Source organism: Meleagris gallopavo, chromosome 11, assembly GCF_000146605.3.
Source record: "Meleagris gallopavo isolate NT-WF06-2002-E0010 breed Aviagen turkey brand Nicholas breeding stock chromosome 11, Turkey_5.1, whole genome shotgun sequence".
NCBI lineage: Eukaryota > Metazoa > Chordata > Aves > Galliformes > Phasianidae > Meleagris > Meleagris gallopavo.
Genome location: NC_015021.2, coordinates 22,715,547 through 22,738,555, shown reverse-complemented (window position 1 = coordinate 22,738,555; position 23,009 = coordinate 22,715,547). Strand labels below are relative to the sequence as shown.

Sequence of the window (23,009 nt, the reverse complement as noted above, 5' to 3'; positions counted from 1 at the left end):
CTCTAGACGTATCTAAATATTCCTGTAAATCAAATATTACGCATGTCATTGAACACACCAAATTTGCTGTTGGCAGGGGAATGGCTTTCAAAACCCAAAGCGATGCTGAAAAGACCTGGGAAAAAAACTATTTTAAGAACTGACTTGTGTATCAAGACTGAGATTTTATCTTAGTGCCTTCCATTTAAACTCAGTTGCGCACTTTGGTTACTTTAAGTACAAGTCTGACCTACTGTCCCTGTTTTTAGTGAGTTTTGAAAGTCTCCATTGGTCTCTACATATTTTGTAACCAAAACCACTCGCTGCATGATATTCTTCCTCCTTAAAAATGGGAAGAAAAAACACCACGCCAGCAACTTTTCATAAGCACACTAACAAAAACAAACCAGAAATTAGTGAAGACTAATTGAATGTGGGTTCTTAAAGGAAGAACCAATTTTTCTTTCTCACAACAGAATTTGGAAAGTGTCCTTTTAAGATCACTTCTAGAAATTATTGTAATTCATTTGCCTGGTTCGGAGAAGGCTTTCCACTGTCACCCCAACTGAGAGCATTCCACTTGTCAGAGACTTTGAGGAGATTAAAAATGCTAGAATCTCAAGCACATATCATTTGGTCCAGTAACTCTTAAAAAAGTTGAATAAAACTACTTGTATATAAACTGCATAATCAACCCTCTTAATAGACAATTTCAACTTTATTACACCACAATTAATTCTGGAAATCTCTTACCAGTTGCATTTTCTTTTCTTTTGGCATCTTGAGTAGTTTCATCTTCTGTGCACGGCAGTCCTACAAGAAGGAATTTGTCCACTGGCATAGAAGCAGGACGTGCTTGCAAACTCCGGCTTGTACGCCTTACAACTCCTTCTTTGTCCTTCAGGTCTGCTGGTTCAGATGCACTGTCTTTAATTTCAGAAGCTTCCAGAAAACCCATTTTACTTTTCTTTCTACCTTTGGCTGGTGCACTGGCCGTGCGCCGGAGAATTCGGTCACCAATAGAGCGCTTCCGTACGTAGTGAGTGCTGCTCTCAGCAGAACTGTGCTTTGGGTTCTTGTTGAACAGCCCTCGGAGTCCGATCAGTTGCTTATTCTGAAAGGACAAGAGTAACCAGGGGTTTCAAGCGAGTTCAGGCTACTATAGAAGGGTGCAGTGGAAAAGGCTGCTTTCCGAGCATTTATGAATGATGAATACAAAGTTAAAACGCAGCAAAGCAAAAATTCACACCAAGCAATTCACATCTACTCTGACCAAGGAACTATCAGCATAGGTCTCCATGAATTCATGCATGTCTGTGTTTCTCCTCATTAGGATGGCAGCCTGCCACAATTACAAGAGAGGTTTGCTCGAAGTCTCCTAATCAGAGATGACAACACTGTAAGAAATGCGCAGCAGTGACAGGCTAGACATTAATTTGAAGTTTTATGCATGGGCATCATCAAAGCAATACTCAAATGTTTCAGAGTTTGAATGAAGAATGATGTAGCTTGGTAGTTACAGATCATGCGATTAGGAACCATTCGAAAGTCTGTGCCCAGCAAGTTAAAGTGCATGCTAATGAAGTCTACCTTTGTGGCTCCTAGAAAGTGCAATATTGTGTAACTGGGATTGAGGATTAAGGGGCTCCACTGAAAGGCAAAAAATGCAAACATATTTGGCTAATATTTTCAAGACCACAATACAAGCAATTAAGGTAGATAATACATCAACTGTAAATATATCTCTCTACAGCAAATTATTTAAAACTATTTATTAGTGTAATGTCAGTCTCACACAGAAATTTGACCAGACATCCTTATTTACAAGGATGGCAGTGTAGATTCAGCCCATTTATACCTTAGAAACAATAATGTAATCCATCATTAAGGCATGCATTAGATGATAGATTAAGTTATACAAGATAGCAAATCTCACTCAGAATTTTTTCCATCTTCTGTTAGTAACATCTGTCTTCACTACAAAGCTCATCTTTGCTATTTTGTTTTGAAGAGCACATGAGCCAAGAGCAGCAGTCAAACAGGCTCCCCTCCAGACAAAAACCAAAACTCTACATGGTACAGATGTGTACATATCTACACAATATGCTGCAGATGTAACCCAAGCTCTTTAGTGCTACAACTCTTTTAACAGATTCAGTAGTGATGAAGACTACCTGGAACACCAAAAGCTCCTCTCTGTGCACAGAAGACATATGGGTCAGGCACAGTCAGTGCCATTCTCTCCAACATCTCCCTGGCAGTAGGAACACTTCCAGGGGCAAGAGCAGAGAGTGCAGTGAAACACTGACCTCTGTGCTGAGGCAAGGATGCCAAGAGCAAGCACACATCTAAGTGGTTTGAAGGGCCATCACTACATCATTCAGCCATCTAATAGGATCAGTGTGGATAAAGGTAATGGAATGAAGTGAGGATCTGGATTGCAGCAAATCTCAGCCCCTGGGCCTTGACTGTGTTATCTCCTCTCTGTGTCCAACTGAGATTTCCTTGGGTGCTTGCAGAGCTGTGATCTTACACAGAGAGATAACTACAGTGCTCCAGAACAGACAAAAAGCTGCTTGTCAGAAATAGCTTTGACATAATATCCTCTGCATCTGCTCCAAAGAGGGAGAAAGACTGAAAGCTAGCATTCTTTTCATCGATATCCTTAACTGATTATTATTATTTTTCAATCACTACAAAGGTCCATTTTATTTCAGTAGCCTCTTGAGCGTGGCCCCAACTTCTGTATGTTGTTGATCTCCACTGACCTCCAGAAAGCTGTTCATGAAGGCAGTTAAAGCAGAGAAAGAGCACTGTGCTTTTGCTTTCATTTTAAAAGCAAGCTTTAAAATAAGTAATCTTTCAGAAAAGCAACAAGAGGTATGCACTGAAACCTATGAGATTTATGACAAACTGGCTCCTGTGCTTTTCAAATACCAAGTCCTGGTGCAGTTACAGTCCTCAGCTCATTCCATCCCTGTATGAACTGAATAATTTCTTTAAACCTCACTACTGATCAGTTGCAGAGTAAGCTAGGCACTACATACAAAACACACTGTAAATTCTATGAAGCATTTTAAATGCACTGAAATTCACTTCTATCAGAAGAATTAAAACAAAAAGTCATAAAATACATACGTTTGCAAATTTACCTACCTTCCCATAGATTTCATTAATGGTTATGTGAACAAATATGGAGGCTTCTGTCAGTCCTTCCAAATACACATGTCGATAACCTAGTAAAATTAAAATATCGCATCCCAGTCAGCTGTGTGTACTTTATGGACAACTGGCAATGAGGGTCTGTAAAAGTGGAACATACATACCTGCTGTCTTAAATAAAACCTACTACGTCCTTATGAGTTTTCCAAGTCTCACAGTACAATTTCTCCCAAGTTAAAGACAGCAGGAATTTCCACAATCACAGCCACCCAAACTCAACAGTGAATGCACAACCCTAACATCCCAAACTGTCCAAGTTCATACATGAAATCTTAGAGATTTAGGCATACGTACTATGTTGACACCTAGTTTTAAACTTGCAATTCAAAGCCATTTGATCTTTGTTTAAACGTCTAATTCAAGAAAAACCACATGGGACTAACCAGGTACAAGACTGCTAAAGGCCAGCGTTCTTTGTCCAACGAAGTCTCGCCCAATAGGGTCATGATCCCAAACAAGAAATCGAACCAAAGCTATTTCAGGCATGTGGATGGTAAAGGTGAGCGTTTCCTCCCAAACAGGATTAAACCCTATAATACAAATGGAGCAAAAAGTTTCAGAAACACAGTCAGAGCAAGCACTGGTCTCAATTTTCATGAACCACAGCAAGAGGCAGGAGAAACAAACAGACCAAATATGCAATGAACACTCACATACACATTGCTCATCTACGTCTATGATCTCTCAATCTCCATTACAGAAATAATTGAGAGTGAGAAATCCATCTCCTAGGCAGTTTTTAACCAAAAAATGGTCTAGCTGTGTAGGTGGCAGGGACAGCGAGGCAGGCTGCTGTTTTACAGAACCGTGGTAGGTGAAAGACAAACAAAAAAGGAACTCCTCTCTTCCACCCCCCCACAGTACTGCAACTGCTCACAAAAACTAACAGCCCCTCTACTGCAGCAAGCTATCCCACTCTGTTCTTCACCTCCTTCCCATAACGGGGGAGGTGGCCATAAAATTGCTTGGGTCATGATTTGTTTTCATTTCATTTGATATTATACATTATTTTACACATCAAAATATTTGGAATTTCTGCCCAAATAAGATTTAAAAACAATCCAGGAGATGGATATTGTGGTAAAGTAGTTCTCGCTCATGTCTCCTGCACCAGAAATTCTGCAGAGAATCTGCAGAATTAATTTAGAAGAAAATAATTTGATTTCATAAAGTAAGAGGCTCTGCAATTTACAAAGTAATAACAGATACTGAATCATTTGTAATTACTTCATATTTTACTCAAGAAAAGGAAATCAGTTGATCATCTTACCATTGTCATCAACCACCCTGGTCTGATCTTTACAGCAGTCAACGGGTAACCCAATAATTTCCACCTCGACAAAGGGATCTATTATCTATTTTAGAAACAACAATACTTTAAAAACAAGCCAATGATATAAGTGAAGGTCAATTCTAAGGAAACTCACACAAAGAATTAATTTAAATTCCTATTCATGAACTGTTCCAAGCAGCACACTCATGCAACATGGCTTCACAAACTGCACTGGTGTGTGGTTTATAGTCTCAAAAACCATGGCCAGATATGAGTCATTTTCAAAATACAAACCAAATTACTTCTTAAAGATCACATGTAGGATGCAGATTCTGTGGAAAATGCCAGTATTGATGACTGAAAGCTTGACAATACCTGACAGTTATTGGTTGATTTAAATAAGGAGAAAAATTCTTTGAGTCAAAGGCTGCCGGGTCATTCTAGGATCTGCCATAAGAGCATTGGTTGGTAACAGAGTGCTTTACCTCTCCTCTGTCTCCTAGCATTGAGTCAGGAGGCTTAGGCAGCTGCTGTCCACTGATGATTTTCAGGATGAGCTGCTTCTTAGGACTGGCAGGAAGTGGATCTGAAGAATAGGGGTTGAACGAGCCTGAAAGTTGGCAAGCAATGAAAGCAAGTGTAAGGATAGATACAGTAAATAAAAGATACTCCCCCTCACTCCCACAAGCAATATGTATACACACGCTAGCTACTAACTTGAGAGCACAAAACAGCTGTTAAAGAATTTTGAAACTCATTCCATTTTTAAAAACAAACAAAAAAACCCTCGCATTATTAGAAGACAAATACCATCTCTGATAATAAGGAGGGTTTCAGACTAAGTCCTGCCCTAAAAAAAATTCTTCTACAACACAGCAACCTTACAAATGTTCCATAGTTACAACTCAGATCAGCAGTCTTCACATTTCTTGCACATCTGCACAGACATTAACAAGTAGCTGGGGTTGAGTTCTTTAGCTAGCTTCAAACACCCAGACTGCCTCTGACATTTCTTTGTTACCTTTATATTTATTATTTAGTAATAAATATACCGTGGGACATTACCTTTGCACATCTGCTGAGGTTTGAGGACATAACCACAGTTGCCATTGACCCTAAACTTCGCTTCATTTAACTGCATCATACGTCCCTCAGACTGGTAGTTTAGTGCCACTGTTAAATGAGAAGACTTGAGTGTCACTGATAAAGATCATATTTACTTAGCACAAAGCCAAGAAGTGAGAAATAAGATTCTCATGCAACACCCACCTAACTGGCAACCAACATTCCAGTAAGGTAAAGGATTGAAATTGCTGGAGTCAATCCGATACGCCGATGGATAGATCCTTGTAAGCTGTTTCTGGTTGTAAAGCATGAACTGTTCAGCCTTTTGCTGCACTGCTTGGTGGGCTCTCGTTTCACTGAATGACAGCACATTCCCTGTTGATCCTGAATGCATTGTTAACCAACAAACAAGTTACAAAGCAATTCCAGGGCATGGGGGCCTGAACTCAGCCCTCAGCTATACTGGTGTTAATCAAGGGGAAGATCAGAGTCAGTCCAAACTTATGCTGAAAGATTGTCTCGTCATACTCAACCCATAGATAGTTTAACTGAAGGGCACCAGTTTCCTCTTTCAGGAGTGCCTTCTGTTCTACTCTCAAGTTTCAAGAACTGCAAGGAAAGCCAAGCAAGAGTTCATACTAATTGCCAGGGTCTTTTCTGCTCAAAATCCTAGATGCGAGTGCTTCGAACAAACCCCAGACATCTACTCACCATCATCTACTATATCCTGGGCTGCCACGGAGTTCGTGTACACCACGAGGTCAGACAGAGCTCGGCACAGCTTCACAGTTTTCCTTCGTCGAGTCAGTCTACTGATTTATATTTAATACATAAAACAAAGCAGGAGTTTTTCAATATTTAAAGCATATATGAATTCCCTTTATTTTTCATCAGTAAGGAAACAAACAGCTGTACAACTCAAGCTGCAAAGAAAGGTGCAGTAAGCAGGGAAGACTGTTCCCCCTGTACCTTCAGTCACGATGCACAAACATTTTTTATTTACACCATAATGAAATAGCCAAACAATGGCTTCTCCAGACAAAGCAAAGGCAGACAGCTTTGAGTTGCCTCTGTAAAAGGAGCTTTTCAATGACAGCAAATGCATTCTCAATGGCGCTTTTTTGATTGCTTTTTCTTTACATCCTCAGATGTAATAAAGCTGACAGGGCTGTGATGTATCCCTACTTAGGCTAAGCAGTTTTCTTTGAGCACTATTTACAGCATGCAAAATGTAGATTGGCATTTTTCCATTAGGAAAGTATTACTATCGCATTTCCTTTCAGTTTAAGGGCAATTGCTATTTGCAACCTATCAAAGCCTACATATTCAAACTATCAGGCTAAAGCAGTCATAGCAAAACATATCCCAACAGAGCTGTCATAAATGCCTTGCCTTGTAAAAGCTGACTTAGGCTCTGACATACACGTATTAATAACAACAACGTGATATTAATCCAACTGAGCTGAAAAACTGCGTTGATGCTTAGCTCACCTGTGCAGCTGCCCTGCTTCCTTTCCTGAAGAGTTTTGCTGATTTTCATCATCATCTGATGTGCTACATTTGGATGTTGCCTTCCCTGTTTTCTGATGGGAAAGAATCAAGCACAACTACGTCAACATATGGGATATTTCTGCAAGGACACATCACTTATCCACAAACCCAGAGAGCAGGTCTACCTGCTGACCAGCAGCTAGGGCCAAGCTGCAAGAGAAACATTTCTGCAAACCAGGCACCCACTGCAGCACACCACGCACACTCTGCAGCTTCCCTCCTGCCACGAACAGGCTGTGGATGGGGATAAGTTGGGGGGAGGAACAGAGAGGACAGCTCTCAGCTCTGCGCCACTCTGCTGCTCCTGCTGGATTTCCAAAGGCCAGTGCCATATTTAACAAACTGCAACACGTAATATACACGTATAGCGTACTGCACTCGCCTATGCTTCTCCCTCTCTCCCTTCATAATTTAGAGAATTTAACAAGTGGACTCATAAAGCTGAGAACACAACCAACCTCTGGGCAAAATTCTCACGCATCTTTTTTTCTGCTGTCTTTTGAGCCATGCAAATAAACATTCAAATCAGTCTAATTTATTGCAATGTACATTAAGGCATCTAGCTATGATAAAAAGATTAAACAACAGCATCTTTTTGCATAAGTGCCTATGCTCTCACAGTGTCCAATTTCAGCAACATTACATGTTTTGTAACACTCACTGTTCAAATGAGGTCAAATGAGAGTTTCTTTAATTCCCTTCTCATCATGAGATAATCAGCAATATAACTGAAAGCTCTGCATCCTTCTGCTCATATAGTTAGATGATAATTGAGCACAAAATTCATTTCTCCTGCTATGATAAATCAATACTGCACATAACTTGGTTTATATTTTAAGTTTGCTCTGCTCAGCACTGAAATAAAGTTGATCATATTGGAGACCATCTGAGTGGTTCAAAGGTCTGGACTGATGATCCCTGCAATTAACTTGCAGGAGTTGCCAGCCTTGGCATTCTCTCCTCCACTGGAGGTTTTGAAGAGTTTACACACACAGACAGCTGGAACAAGAGCCGAAAACATGACAAGTCGATATTCCTGGTTGGATAATTCTGTGTCTGCAAAAACATCAACAGTAACCATCTTTGCCAGGCATCCCCTTTAGCTGGAAAGGCGTGAGGAAAAAAACTACTTGAAGTTCCTCCTGACTTGACCTACAATAAGATCATTATATATAAAAAAAATACACACACACAGACCTTTTTTTTTTTTTTTCCCCAGCAGAAATTAAATGGACAGTCTCTCCCACCTGCTATATCTATTAGAATAGCTAGTGGAAGCAATTAAAATTATTGATATGCTTTCCAGCTCTCACTATAAGCATCTGTTTTTAGTAGCTGACTTGTGTATGTGACACCTCACCCCACAGCATTTGTTTTCCCACCAACAGAACAAGAGGAAACACAGGCACATCGTCCCTCCTGATGGCTGCTGTCTGCTCAGGCAGCACACACAGCTGGAACAGCAAACCTCACACTCATTTTGATTACATTAGCTCTTGCTTGGTTTGGTGCAGTTGCTGCAGTGAAGATCCAGAGAAGCAAACAATTTGACCCAGCAGCTACAGATATATAAATAGTGCATGCCAAACCATGAAAAGATCAGATGAAAATATGCTTTTACAAAGCAGGTGTGGTGGGACCAGAGCCACTGCTCAGTCACAGCAGCCCCTGTGTGAGAAGCCAGGCAGGAGGGCTCTGCACAGCCCTGCTCAGAGCGTGGAACAAGGTAAAACCAGACCCCAAATAAAAACACCATCAGCTTTATGGACAGAAGTCTGGAAAACAAAAACATACCGAGGCATTTGTCTAGACTGCTCTGCTGCTGCTGTAAGTTTGATTAGAAAAATCAGCAATTATCCTTCACTAATTCAGATTATCTTTATGGCCAAGCAAGATTATTCTGAGGTACAGAGATTGTCTCTGAATGATTCTCCATGCTCTTGCCAGCTACACTCTTCTAAACAGCAATAATTACACCACTGTACCAAGCAGTCCTTCCTCACTGCACACCATGCCTGCCTCATGCAATGAACCATACCCTGTGCCATCAGAACAGTCAGACAGACCAGCAAAATCACTCTGGTTTTACTTACTTTGTGTTTACCAAAGTTGCCCATTAACGATCGACTGTGAGACTTTTTCCCACTTTCTTTCGTGTCCAGGTTCTGCACAAGGAAAGTTGGAAAAATGAGTTTAAGTGGATACCTTCAGACTTTTAAAGTCCACTACAGTCTCTAAAAGACATTGGGCTTTAACCCAATGAAAGTTTTGGCATGTCACTCTGATTCACTATTGTAAGCGTGAGAATACAAGAGAATAATTATTATACAAGAGAATAAAGGTAAAAGGGAATTAAAATCTAAGCACAACATACTGATCTCTGCACACAAATTCAAAACTTTTTCATGAAAAGACTTTTCTAATTTAGATGAGCAATCCTCCAAGGGAGTGGGGGGGAGGAAGACAAAAATGAACATTAATATTCAAGACAGCAACCAAGCACAGAGAAAAACTAATCCAGCACAAAACAACAGTGATAAAAAAAAAACAACTGAAAGTGTACATAAAAATAGCCACAAAGGAAAGGAGAGAAAAAAAAATAAAACTACAAGACAGCCTGGAGCCCAAGCTTCATCACATCCACAGCCGTGCCCCTGGACATGGCTTTGATAACTCCTGGCAGCACCTAGCTTTCTCCTGCCAGAAAAACATATCCCCTCTTCTTTCAAAGAGCAAAATAAAGACCTAAAGGTGCTGAGGAATATTCCCCCGGCATTTCAGCAATTCCTGCAAACTCAACTATTCACTGCATTGTGTTGGACATCACTTCTGGCCATACAACGACAGAAGCACTAGGTGCACTGTTCACCAATAATCAACGTATCTACATTCAAAAATTTGTTCCTGGTGCAGGCTGAAAATCTGCATAAAGCAGAGAAGGAAACCCAAGCAGATGAGGGTTGATAAGAACAAGTATTTGGCATTGCCAGCAGCAAATCCAAACTGAGGGGCAGGACACACTGCCCCTCTCCTCTCCTGCACCCCAAAAAAACAACTCAAACATATAAAAAGCCTCCATACAGAACATGGCATCTACTGGCAATAGCATGTGAATTTGCATCACAGATGGTTGGGTTCTTCCTTTGTTTGGGTTTTTCAGTTACTGCAAATTAGCAAATCTTCTGGGAAATTGGAAGTTTGTCAGTGAGGAAGGGAAGGAAAGAGTTTGACCAGTAAAAAGCCAATCCCAGCAGACTGCCTCTGGTTCAGCGACTGTCAGAGCAGAGCTTTACAACAGGGCTGCCAAAGTGAGCAAATAAGTTACAGAATCATCAAGCCAGCACATTTAACCATTTATAATTTCCTTCCATCTTAGTCAGCGGTTGATATCAACTAATCTGCCAGTTATTTTACCTCTTATTACTACTCATTGCTCAGCTCTGTACTGCTTAAAGACCCTTGAAAAAAGAGGCAGGCACCCACCCAGTCTTCACATCGCACTGCTGCAGGAAGGGATCTTGATGTCCAACAATAATTTTAAATAAGTCGATTACAAAATAGTGGAGATATTATGACTTGACAGATGTTCAGACATTGCTCTAGCTCAAAGTAATGTTGAAGTGGCTCGTATCTAATCGTGTTTACTAACAGTTTGCTCTCTGAAATCCCACTTTCCCAACCTCACGGAGGCCAAAGAGGCAAGCTGCCTGCTCTCAGCTGCTAAATCACAATCTGGAAAGAACCCTTCTATGCAAGGTCAGGTGGCTCTGACCTTTGGATGCTCACAGCCCCTTCCCATCACAACACAGCTGTGACCAGACATCTCAAGCACCAGGACAAGATCAGCATATTCTATGCAGTCAAGCCTGGTTTCAGGCAAAGGTCTCACAGCTCCAAGTCTTGCAAAAAGATTGACAAGAATGACATAAAACCCATGGAGTGGGAAGATGTGCAGAAAGTAGAACTGCATGTAGTTGACCTTGGAGACCATATCGTTTGAGTAGTACATCCCTCAGAACAATTCATTCTCAGTTTACATAACAGATTTTGCATTCAGTTGAGGTGAAAATATGGCGACTATGGATTTGAGGTACAAACTGCAGTGATGTATTCAAAATCCCAACACGTTTTTATAGCTTTGTAATAATAATTTGAAGTCAAAAGGGAAAAAAAAAAACATATCATTCACAACCGTAAAACAGTCTGGGTGTGAAAAAAACAGACCCTTGCTTCAGGCAGTAAAAGCACAATCCTGTGCATTACAGGAAGCAGCAATGCTGAATTACCATGGTCAGTCACAACAGGACTAAAGCAACTATTTGCAGTATCGATGCTTGCTGAATTACTTGCTTCCAACATGTAGAAGAAAATAAAACAGGTCAGAAAGATACTCTTCACATTCAATGACTTAAATCCTTAGACATTTTATCTGAAACTATTCCATGCTTTCATTTTAGATGAAACAAAACTATCACAAGCTGTTCATAAGTCACTGAAATGCGCAGCACATCACCTTATTTCATACCCAGGAAATGAAGAAAAAAAAACACCCACCTACCTGCTTCAGGTTAACGCTTAAACCTTCGTGAGTTGCCCTTAGCAGTGCTCTCACCGTGAAGCTGTCAGGATCTTCTCTGTCCCTGATCTGGGACTCTTTTAGCAGAGATTCAAGCTTTGTTCTTATAAAAGATTCCACCTGATGCTCAGTTGCACCGTTACTCTGAAAAGCATTAAGAGATCCAGTTAAAACAGATTATTATGTCCATCACTTCTGGGACAGCCTGGGAGACCACTGCATGTGCCTCAGGCACTCCCCCCATTGCCCTCCTCTGAACAAGAAAAAGCTTCTTGCATAATCCTGTCCAACTGGGGCTTTTACTGTCACTGCCACCTTCCTTTCTTCCCTTCAGGTCCCTGACACATCCCTTGCAGGCCTCACCAAAGTGCTGCCCACTGCATAGAGCAGCCCAGCCCAGGTCCTGGTGTTTCAAACAGTCACAAGTCTGACCTCCCCTCTCTGAGCATAGCACAAATTCACAACTAAATCACCAACGGATTTCCTCAATGATATCAAACAGCCTAATGGCTACTGGATTCCTGCTCCAACAAGAGAGGAAACAATTATAACCAAACGATAGAATCATTCGAGTTAACAGCAGCACTGACTGTATAAATACCAAATGGTCTCTTACACAAGATGCTTAAAATAGGATCCTTGAGAACAGCAGTGTGCACCTGGCATTCCTCTCCCTATGGGGCACGAGAATTCTCTTGATGCAGGAGGAGAGCAGCTGTCTGTCCTAACAGACTCCCTTCCTGGACACAAAAGACTTACTGCATTATGGACTGCAGGTTTTCTCTTGGGTCTTTCTGCACATCAGAAGCCGTGTTAGCACAGCACATGGGGATTACAGACTGCTCCTATTAAACAGCACATGACAGTGAACTGGAAATTGAATTGGACCAACACAAACATTCCCTTCTAATGAACTACTTCAGGTGGGGACTTCTGTTACCTCTAAAGCAAATCCCAGCTACTCTGAAAATCTGTCAATTACTAATAGCAGGCAAAAATGATACAGACAAATTAAAAACTCAGGATGCAAGCCATAAACAGCTAATAAGAATTGCACTGAGGCACTTGTGGGTGGCAACAGGGAAAAATCATAGGCTGCATTCAGAAGTGGAGATAAACAACACTATACTTCCTAAATATTAATCTGAATTTGATCTATTCTTTCTGAATCTGATAATATCTTTAGCTCAAAACTTTTGACTGATGAAGCAAGGCTGACTTCTGAACAGAACAAAGCACCTGTTGGACAACATGGGTCAGCGTTGTACACCAGTTTCAGTTTGTAGCACAAACAAAAAACATTAATAAAATCACTAGCAGAAAAGTAAACAGTAAGACTTAAGAAATAAAGAAATAGAAAACATTCTTTAATGTTAAAGAAAGTATTGAAAATTATTTTTCACACTTCACATTCTTTTTATTTATACGTCTCTATTCTTAATTTTCAACTAGACACGGCGCAGCAATTCCATTATGACACTGCACTGTACATTTGTATTTGAAAAAGCCTCGCATGCTCACTGTGGTGGCAGCAGGCTGCTGTATATATTTGCTATCTATACGATTTAAATGAGAAGTCCTGCATTTCTGAACAAATGAAGACCTTGTCAAAACGTGGAATTATATAATTCCTGCATCTTAAGAGACCTGACTTAGAAATCCAAGTTAAAAAACTTAGTCTGCTAACAACAGCAAGCAGGATTATGAAATACATATGCAAGGAATGATAGTTCTGGGAAATGTGTACATGCACATACATAGCACGATTTTAACTTGCAGTCGTCTTCAATTTCATCAGCACTATCCTCATCAGAAACTTCTCCTTCCTCAGCATCTGCTCCAAGACTGTAAGGCAACTTTTTTCCCTAAAAAGGAGGAAAAAAATATTCACAGTTAGTAATTACGCAGTCAACATTATGTTCTCCAAAGCCCCAAATATCCTTTTACTCCATTAGTGCTTACTTTAAAAGTGGTCAGAGCTTAGAATTCAGACAATCTCATGCAAGCTGGCTCAAGGAGCCAGATTATCACAGATGATGTCTTCAAAAGGAGTTTGATGTACTTCTGTTAGCTTGTTATTGGAAGACATTTGCAAGCTAGTTCAAAAAAAGCACACTATCTCCCATCTCTGGAGCAAGCCAGTGAGTGTCAATGAATTTTTAAAGTTGCCTCCCCAATGCTTCAGGCTTACCTCCAGCAAGCAAACCATCGCGTACTTCAAATAAAACTCAAAAATCAGAAGCTGAGACTGTGTTATAGGCTCTGCATCAGAAGGGAAAATGCATACACAAAAAAACTCATTGCAAGTAGCCATCAACATGAATGAAGCAGCAAAGTTTATTTTAATATTGCATGCTCATGCAAGCGCGTAGTCAGCAATTCAAAATTAGTTGCTAATCCTCTACTTTGTGCTTCATGTACCTACATTAGAAAGGAACTACTTCAACTCCATGTCTAGTTTCCAACATCTGATTAGAGTGGTGAGTATCTGAGGTTATTGGTTACTTCTGGTAAAAAAAAAAAATGGAGGGTCTGAAAGATGAATTATACTTACTAGAACATTCAACTTCAATTTTCCTGTTTGACCACTTCAGGCAAGGCCCAAATTCAGAACTGGAGCAATGTTGTCTACAGACCTCTGAAGGACTTTAGTCCAACCTCCCGCTAAAGGAGGACATCACAGCTCTAGGTGAGCTTTGCACAGCCAAATCTTGCAAACTTTTCAGGATGGAGGCTCTCTCAGCTCTCCGGGCAGCCTCTTCCCATGCTGCACTACGCTGTGCTGAAAGCCTCCTCCTACTGCCCACTCTGAACCTCCCAAGATGTACTTTTGGTACTGCCTCTTGTTTTGCTGTCTGCTACTTAGTAAATTGGGCCCAAAGGCCAACTGAATGCTTATGAAAACAAATTGTTATGCTATTACATGTCCTTGTCATCCTCCATTTTCGCAGGAACACTTGCAGTTTGCCTGCTTTATCACAGACAGAGGTAGACAAGAACTGGGTTTCTGAGGAAATTAAGAGGACTGACTTAAGGACTGGATTTTGAAACGAGTAATGCTGCCCTGCTAATGACTTGAAAGTTTGCATGGGCTTAAATCCCTTAGTATTACCAGAAATCTTTTTCATACTCAGTAGCAAAACGAGAATTATGGCCACAATTTGAAATTCTTCAGCTAATTAGTCAATATTGTGTTTCAAAGAGAAATGCATAGAAAAGCATAAATAGTAGTAAAAAAGACGAGAAACTTGCTTACTCCCACAAGAAGCTAAATATTTTATCTTTCCTAATACGACTGTTTAAATTGAACTGGAGATGGGAGATAGGGCTTTGTGGTAAGATTCTGTGATGCTGAAAACGGAGTTCCTCATTCTAGAAACATCAGCCCAGCTGCACACCATTCTGTGACTGTTCACAGGGCTCCAACCACTGTTAGCTGAAGAGCTGACCCAAAGTTACAAAGAGCTGACCCAAAGTTACAGACTCGTGTGCTAGGAAGAACAGCTCAGAAGTTCATGGAAGACCAGCACAGTGCCAGACCTCCTGCCTTTTATTCAGCGACGTATTTCAAGCTGGATCCACTGTTTTGTAACAGCTTACCTTACCTGCTATCTTGTTCAGCTCCCTAAAACACCAACACTACACACTCACATAGTTCACGAACAAGAAAACTGCCTCAGTGAAATGCAAAATCAGAGCTGAGTGCTTGAAGGCTTTCTAAATCAGTCACATCCTGCTCTATATTGAAATGTCCAACCTAACATCAAACCTACCGTGAATTGCTACAGACAGCTTGACACAGAAAAATGGTATCTCAAGTGCTCACAGCAAAGTAATTCTCCTCATGTGCCAAAGTAAATTAGACAACCTAATGAGCTACAATTTTATTAATCATCTTCTCAATGGCCCGCCTAGCATTGCATTCATATTACAGCCATCTCTGCCTTTGAAATTCCTTCAAGAGCAAATATGTTTGCATAGAGGGGGCTCCAACAACTCAGGTTGCATACAACACAAACTACAGTGCTGCAGAGCCTCCCTTGCTGCTCTTTAGCCACCTTCTGAAGTTCTCTTCTTTCATAAATGCAGCTGATGAACCATGAAAATAGTTTCATTTCATGAGGGGGCAATGCATGAAAATGCATGTTTTCAGACATTTTTACATCACTCCAAAGCACTATCATACAATCTTTCCTTCTATAAATTTTCTAGATACTTCAGGAATGTGAACGATAGGGATAAATACCCACTAACAACATATATTTCACAAACTTTAGAAAAAGAGAAAGCATCAGGTAATTGCCACATTTTCTCCTTTTCATAAAGATGTGCTTTTTTTACCACATCCCCGTTTTCTTCACTCGGTGCAATGGATTAAAAAAAAAAAATCAGCACCTCTGACTTCAAGACCCTTAGATAAGGTGTTGAAGCAGCAGAAAGAGTTTTTTATACCTTACTGTTGATATAACTGCCCTGTTAAAACACTCACAGAAATGTTCCGGGCCATTTGCTGAGGCTAGAGTTTATAGAGTTTTATATCAGTATCTCTGTGCAAAGCTTGGAATTTTAACTTACTGCATCTGTACCAATCATGGTGATACAGATAAACTTATTCCCCAAAGCCAAAGACACACAGTAAATACCAGGCACTGCCTCCCGTTAGATTTTCAATGTGCCATCAGTAGCAAATTACCTTCACTAGGATTTTCCCTTTCAAGTTTTGAGGGCTAGGAAGCTGCCTGGAATCTCCGGTGACTACAGATGACAAGTCCAGTTTGTCACCAAGTATCTCCTTCAAGTACTGAGCAATCTTCTTTTGCTGCTGAATACTGCAATGATTTTCAATAGACAGTATCACCGGAAACCTAGAAACAAAACCCCAGACAGTGACATAACTGTGCTTTCAGAGAGAAGACCTGCACAGCTCACCACCATTTTGAGTAGTTTGCTCTCACACTGTCAACAGCCTGGAAACAAACTCCCCTCGGGAGGGTGGACTTTGCACATGAACTCCCAAATCCCCGTGCAGTCAGAATCCCTTTGACAGTTGCTGCAGGAGATTCTGCTCCCACCTCCAACCCCATCCCACGAGCACACAGGTGCCAGTGTTTGATCATCTGTGTGAGCCACAGACCAAGAAACGCACAATAAAACTCCTCAGCAATGCAATGCCTTTCTATTCAGGCATTACAGTATTCCTTTGCACTTTATGGTCTTCATACACTGCAAGTGTACACACCAACTGTTTTGAAATCCACATTCAATGTACTTGTTAACATCTCTCTGTTCATCTTCCAAAGGTTTTATGATAGCAGCAAGATCGATTTGCTTTTGTCTTAACTGCAGCTACAGTGAGCCAGACCAAATCTCTGAAGATGACCAGACTGGGGAGCAGCAGAAATATTTGGCAGTACTTTCCAGAACACTCTCACTGGCTCCAGGAATTTTCAGTTAATGTTTTCTGAGCTAGAGACATTGTTTCTGTATATAAAGGCTTAATTCTTCCAAAAACTTGCCCAGTTCTTTTTGAACTCTTGGCAGAGCCAAAATTGTATGGCAAGGAACCCCACAGCCCAACTACACACCAAATGAGGATCCAGTTCCTCCAGTCCTTTATTCTCTCCCAGCTACTCAAAATTCTACACGCCTACTCATTATCATCTTCTGAGAGTGCTGTGTATATATACAGCCCAACTCCCTACTATTTTGATAACAAACTTTGTTATATAGTACCACAGAAAGCAAATTCAAATTTAAACATTACCTCTCATCTCTGTATTATAAGACAGCTTTACTACATTCCTACTGAAATAAAGTATTTCCTTAGGTAGAGAGCACTACAGCATTGATTTTCAAGGAGAATTTCCCAGGGGAAATGAGTGGGAAGTTTTGCTCAAACAAAGAACCAAGATAATCACTAGATACCGAACAGCCTCAGACTGTTCAAAGAACAACTGAGTTAAAAAACACACGAAAGGTCTCCCTAACTTCAGCTGAGCTTTCAAGCTTCAACGACAGTCTTGTTCAGGAAGTTGAGCAATAAATAAGATGCAGGCAATAAATAGAGAACAGAATCAGCTTTTTAACTTCTCAGAGCGTTTAATGGACTACACATACTTTCTGGTTTTGAATTTTGACATGAGATTAATTACACAAAACAGACAGGTCTAGCTTCAAAACCAACTCTCCACTTACTCATTTTTGATGAAGGCATACTTATTGATGGTTTCTGCCACGTCACGGAAGAATATTTTAGAGGTAAGTGTGTACCCATGATGCACTACTGGCTCTCCATCCGGACCATCCCAGCAATCCACTGTTAAGACAAAAAAAGCTTCATGTTAAGAGATGCACGGGATCTTATATTTTTCTGCTAATCTTGCCAATGGAACTCATGAACACAACTATGCAGGTTTCAGAAGTTTCACTCAATCTATTCAATCTACTCTGATTAAGTTTAAGTTAACAAGCCACACTTTTATTAAATGAAAATCTTGCAACTGGTTTTATCTGAAATTAACAAGATAGTAAAGCATCACTGTGCTGAAAATACCTCTCCCAACTAGCAAGTTATACTAAAAACATACCTTCAATACATCGACAACCATCCTGCAGCACTCGTGCATACATCTCCACTCTAGACTGGGACAGCAGCTGGTCCCCTGTCAGGTACGTGTTGTGAGATGAAGCTATGAAGTAGTTACAAAGGGGTTGATCCATATCTTGATGCACTTCACAATGCAGTGGATTAAAAACGTCACAAGCAGGACTGCGCATGAAGTTGGTGAAACCTTTGAACAAGGAAACAGTTTTTCAAAGATGCCACGCAAACAGTTCGCACTCCAGTAGTTGTTTCTTCTGTTTATGTTTATGGTGTTAACTCCTGTCCCCAGACCGATGAATCACATAGCATGAATTAATCTTCCTGTACCCCATATTTTCACCATATCAGTTAAATTTTTGGGACTTGCCTCTTTCTCTGCAAACTGAGGATGGTGCACAGCATCAATCTACTGCTGGTACAAACGCAGGGTTTTTTTATTTTTAAGTCCTATGGGAGTTCTAGCATCTTTGAGAAGAACACTCCCAAGACCCAAACCTTGTCCCCAGACAGTTTTCAAAAAGCTCTGAATTAGAAAATAAAGTAACATCTAGAAAAACACATTCATGACTGCCAAAAAACTCCACACAATCAGCAAGTATTTGCAAAACATGGCATTGAGATGAGCCTGTTCAGAATTAACCAATTAACAACCAACAGCAAAAACAGAAAGTCAGTGCAGCCTCCACACCTTAAGCACTGTGTGGAGGAACTTCCCCACTCCCTACAGAAATCTCCAAGCAAATTATTATGCTTCATGAAAGCTACCTTCTGGGCAAATTAACAGACCATAGCATTTAATCTGCTTCATTCCAGTTCAGCTTTGGATTTGATACTAAGTTGAATTTTGAATAAATAAACCACCTACAATTGCTTTAGCAAACAAGCATAAGTTACTAAAAGAATACATTAACAAAACTCAGGGAAAATGTAACTGATCTTCTGTTACTTCACATAAGCATAAATCAATGGACCATGCAGTAGAGATTAAGCATAACTCAGTGGACCATACAGTAGAGATTCCAAATATACACAGACAGAGCAGAATGCAACCTTTGCTTTTATGACTTCATTAGAACATATTGTACTATAAATTACATATTTTGTGTTGTGTTTTAATACACAGCTAGCAATAAATTTACACAAGCCTGAGGCATCCAAATTAGTCTGATATACAGCAACATATTGTAGCCACGATGCTGGCTGTTGATACTGCCAGACGTAATTCAGCCCACCTACTCTTGTCTCTCCTATTTCATTAAAATGCACACCTATGCAGCTGACTGCTATACAGACTACATGAAAACACTGTTAAAGCCCTTCTATTCCACTGTAATAGATCAGGACATAAAATTAATTTAGAAATCAAAAGGCTTTACCTTCAATCCCAAGAACATTCTGCTCCTTGTTTTCTTCTGATACTTCAAACTTCTGTATGATGTCAAGACAATATTCTGGCGTCACATTACTCATCTGCACAAAAAATACAGTGTTGGTACATTTACTTTTCCTACTGTGTGACCAGCATGTCAAAATCTACCCTAGACCAGTTTAAAATCTTGTAATCACACTCCAAGTTGAGTCAAATAAGGAAGGAACAGCCAGCAATCCTACTGTAAAAGGACTTGATTTTTGTCAGTGCTCCACCAGTCTGGTGGCTCTTACCTTTTAGGAGAAAAATAGGAATGAAGGTAGTGGTCACTGCTAAAAGCTGTGTCATTTCAGTTTAAAAGATTGAAGAAAATAGCTGTTAAGCACAATTGACAATAGTTGTACTGGGCAATAGTGCTGCAATGAGAACTATGATGCACTGTTCTTCAGTACAACCTACTTACACATGCGAAAAGATCTGCAGGGTTTGATTTCATTTTCCAGTATTTTCCACTCCTGTGATTTCATTACTTTCAAGAGACTTCACTCTCTAGGAGAGTAACATACAGGCTCTGAGATAAATAATTAGATTCCAAAATGAAAAACAGCAGTCCTTCTGAAACAAATAGGAGCTTTGTCATCAGCTCCAGCACGTTCCCAGTCAACGTCCTGACTAATGGGGCCAGAGCACCAGAGATGCTCACATTTCCTCTGAAACTAGAGCAGAGTATTTTTCATCACTCACACCATCTTTTTTCACCCGTGTCCCCCTAAAGCTGCATGGATCCAAAGTGAAAACTGAGGTTGGCTGTATTTTATTCCCTCTACTAATTATATCACAGAATGATAATAGTGACACTGAACTTTGGCAGCTCATTCATACCACTGCTCTGCTTACTGTTCGCACACTTGGCAAAGTCAGCTCAAACACCCTTCTGCAAATCAACTTGAGAGCAGTCTGGAAGCAGAGGAACGCGTGGTCTGGTCCCCTGTCTTACCCGGGGTGAGATCTCTGCTAGCACGACTGCTTCAGGCAGAGGCAGGAGTGAGATTGCTCACCCTGCAGATTCTGCAGCCTCCACTCTTTAAAACAGAAAACAGCCCCTTTGTGAACCCTGTCCTTACAAATGGACTTCTCTCTCGGATGGAAAACCAATTCCATTCAATCTGCTCCATCTGTAGCCTCCAACTAATTTGCACTTTCCATTATTTCCTATAGCTCAGTGTTCCCAGCACTGGCATTCAACATCATGGAAATCTTCCAAGTGCAAGCTGACTCTCTGGATCTGGTCTTCTGTAAGATCCTGATCCTACCAAAAGTGAAGCTCTCCCTAAGAAATGTGGGTGCCATGACCAACCATATCTCATAGCATCTACAAAGCTACGGCCTAAACACGAAAAATTACCGGAGAAGGGGAAAAAAAACAAGCAACTAGATGCACCACATTAGAAATGTAGTAACAGAAGGAAAGCAAGTGAGCAATTCAACACATATGGTAATGCAAGCTGAAAGAAGTGTTAATGTGGAGAGAGATCGTCCAGTCTTTCCACCCTTCAGCCTTCCCTTTGCTTTTCCTCTTGCCCAAGGAAGCACTGCCCAGCCCTGTCCAAACATTTCATTTGTATCTCCTAGCTAAATCAGCATCACGAGACGCCTGCTGGAATTACACAGGATAATGGGAACGAGAACAGTTTGATAGAGAAAATAACTGATTATCCCAGCTCAAGTAGATGTTGATGTTTGAGTGCAAGCACCATTCAGAGCAGCCCTTCCTCAGCAGAGGCTGACTAGAATTAATGTTTTCATTATCCCAAACCACTCCTTGACAGGCAAGCAGCACAGTACTCATGTGCTCCAATGAAAATGTCTAATCTAGTCCAAAGCAGCATCTGTTAAGGAAACATTCATTGATTTGTGCTTTTTAACTGTAATTTGAGAGATTGAGATTTAGGAAACTAATATAAATTTATTTTCATTACATTTTACATTCTTTCACTAGAAATAATGTCAAATGGTAGCAAATATCACTGATGTGTATTTAGATGCAAGGACTACTGAAGATGTTCCACTCCAGAAACAGCAGAGCACTTCAATGCTGGGCAGTGAGAGACTCCTCTCCTGTAAAGGCCCACAAGCTAAGAACAGGAATCACCCTCGTTTTCCATGTTCTCATGAGAAATGAAATAAAAGAATGTGAAGTAGAAGAATAGTTAGAAAACAAAGAAAGTAGAAATTAAAGAAGTACTGCTGGTGACAGGTGTACCCAGATAGGATGCCAACCCACGAGCCTGCGTCAGACTGGAAGTTTAGCCTCCAGTTGTTAATAGTTAATTATTCTTTAAGAAAATCAAAATATATTTCATTAAAGCAAATCTCTACATCAACATCTTACATCTAAACTGAGATTGGAAGAAAAATGTCATGACATATGGAGTTATCACATCAATCAGTATACTTATTATCCCCTTGTATAAGCACAAGAAGTGGAATAGGGCAAGCATACAACAAGCAGTAAACTTTCCTGGAGCATGCAGAGAATGTTGCTGGAGGCAGGATCTCAGCGGGCAGCCGTTTTCTCAGCACAGATTTGATGTATAGTGCAAAGTAACTGATTCATAGGAAAGCAGCAGGTGGCAAGCAGGCATTCAGGATACTCCCTTCTTACAGTCTTACTCTTATAGAACCAGAACCAAACACTTCAGGTTTACAACACCAAAGTGCATAACTTCATTAAATAATCATCAAGAGCAGCAAAGAGGTCTCTGATGACTGAAAGAAAAGCACTTGGTGTGACATGAATACAGCAGCAAGGAGGGAAGGACAGACAGCAACCTCAAGCTGAGAGTCTGCACACAGGACAGCATCACTATGGGGCCCAAATCAGTGGGGCAGAATGAGACCAGTCCCTATATTGGGCAGGTCCAGAGCGGCCAGCCACCACAAAGCTGTTCTTCAACAGGGAAGATAGTGTATGCAGAGCTTATTTTGTCAAGAACTGAAAGCCAAGTATGAGATGCCATCAGTCAAAAGCCCCTGGAGACCTTGCCACAGAAGTGATCTGTCATTTAGCAGGGGAGCAGCTTCCAAGCTCATACCGATTTATCAGGAAAGGGCACTCCCAGTGGGACAGCAATCAGACATGCAGATATGACTGCACATCCAGGGATGTTCCTCCCTCACAGCCACTGATGGTTAAGAGGACTGCAGTACCTTCCAGGAAACCAGCCTATTTTTTTTACCTCTTTTCTGCTTCTCTGACATTTGAAGCCATAAAATTGCAATTTCAATGAGCTGAGTTTAACTGCAATTAAGTGGAAGTAATCTGTTTCACAAGCTCTTGAGTAAGGGCAACAGGGAATTCTTAAAAAAA

The 23,009-nt window shown here is 40.6% G+C and overlaps 1 protein-coding gene across 7 annotated transcripts in view; it reads right to left on the bottom strand.

Moving 5' to 3' along the window:
- Positions 1 to 23,009, bottom strand: part of PLCH1 (phospholipase C eta 1) — a 57,307-nt gene that overhangs the window by 5,681 nt on the left and 28,617 nt on the right. For 4 of the 7 annotated variants that reach the window (XM_010717027.2, XM_010717028.2, XM_019619226.2 and 1 more), the window contains 17 exons: positions 19,647 to 19,740; positions 18,254 to 18,457; positions 17,862 to 17,982; positions 16,360 to 16,531; positions 13,424 to 13,531; positions 11,649 to 11,810; positions 9,184 to 9,255; positions 7,031 to 7,122; positions 6,251 to 6,351; positions 5,744 to 5,923; positions 5,540 to 5,647; positions 4,960 to 5,084; positions 4,472 to 4,556; positions 3,585 to 3,731; positions 3,136 to 3,215; positions 1,570 to 1,629; positions 733 to 1,093 (listed from right to left, as the gene is read on the bottom strand). In XM_010717027.2, coding sequence (XP_010715329.1) covers positions 733 to 1,093; positions 1,570 to 1,629; positions 3,136 to 3,215; positions 3,585 to 3,731; positions 4,472 to 4,556; positions 4,960 to 5,084; positions 5,540 to 5,647; positions 5,744 to 5,923; positions 6,251 to 6,351; positions 7,031 to 7,122; positions 9,184 to 9,255; positions 11,649 to 11,810; positions 13,424 to 13,531; positions 16,360 to 16,531; positions 17,862 to 17,982; positions 18,254 to 18,457; positions 19,647 to 19,740 — 2,272 coding nt within the window. The remainder of the gene's footprint in view (positions 1 to 732; positions 1,094 to 1,569; positions 1,630 to 3,135; positions 3,216 to 3,584; positions 3,732 to 4,471; positions 4,557 to 4,959; positions 5,085 to 5,539; positions 5,648 to 5,743; positions 5,924 to 6,250; positions 6,352 to 7,030; positions 7,123 to 9,183; positions 9,256 to 11,648; positions 11,811 to 13,423; positions 13,532 to 16,359; positions 16,532 to 17,861; positions 17,983 to 18,253; positions 18,458 to 19,646; positions 19,741 to 23,009) is intronic. The other 3 variants (XM_010717029.2, XM_010717030.2, XM_010717031.2) reach the window with 3 other exon arrangements.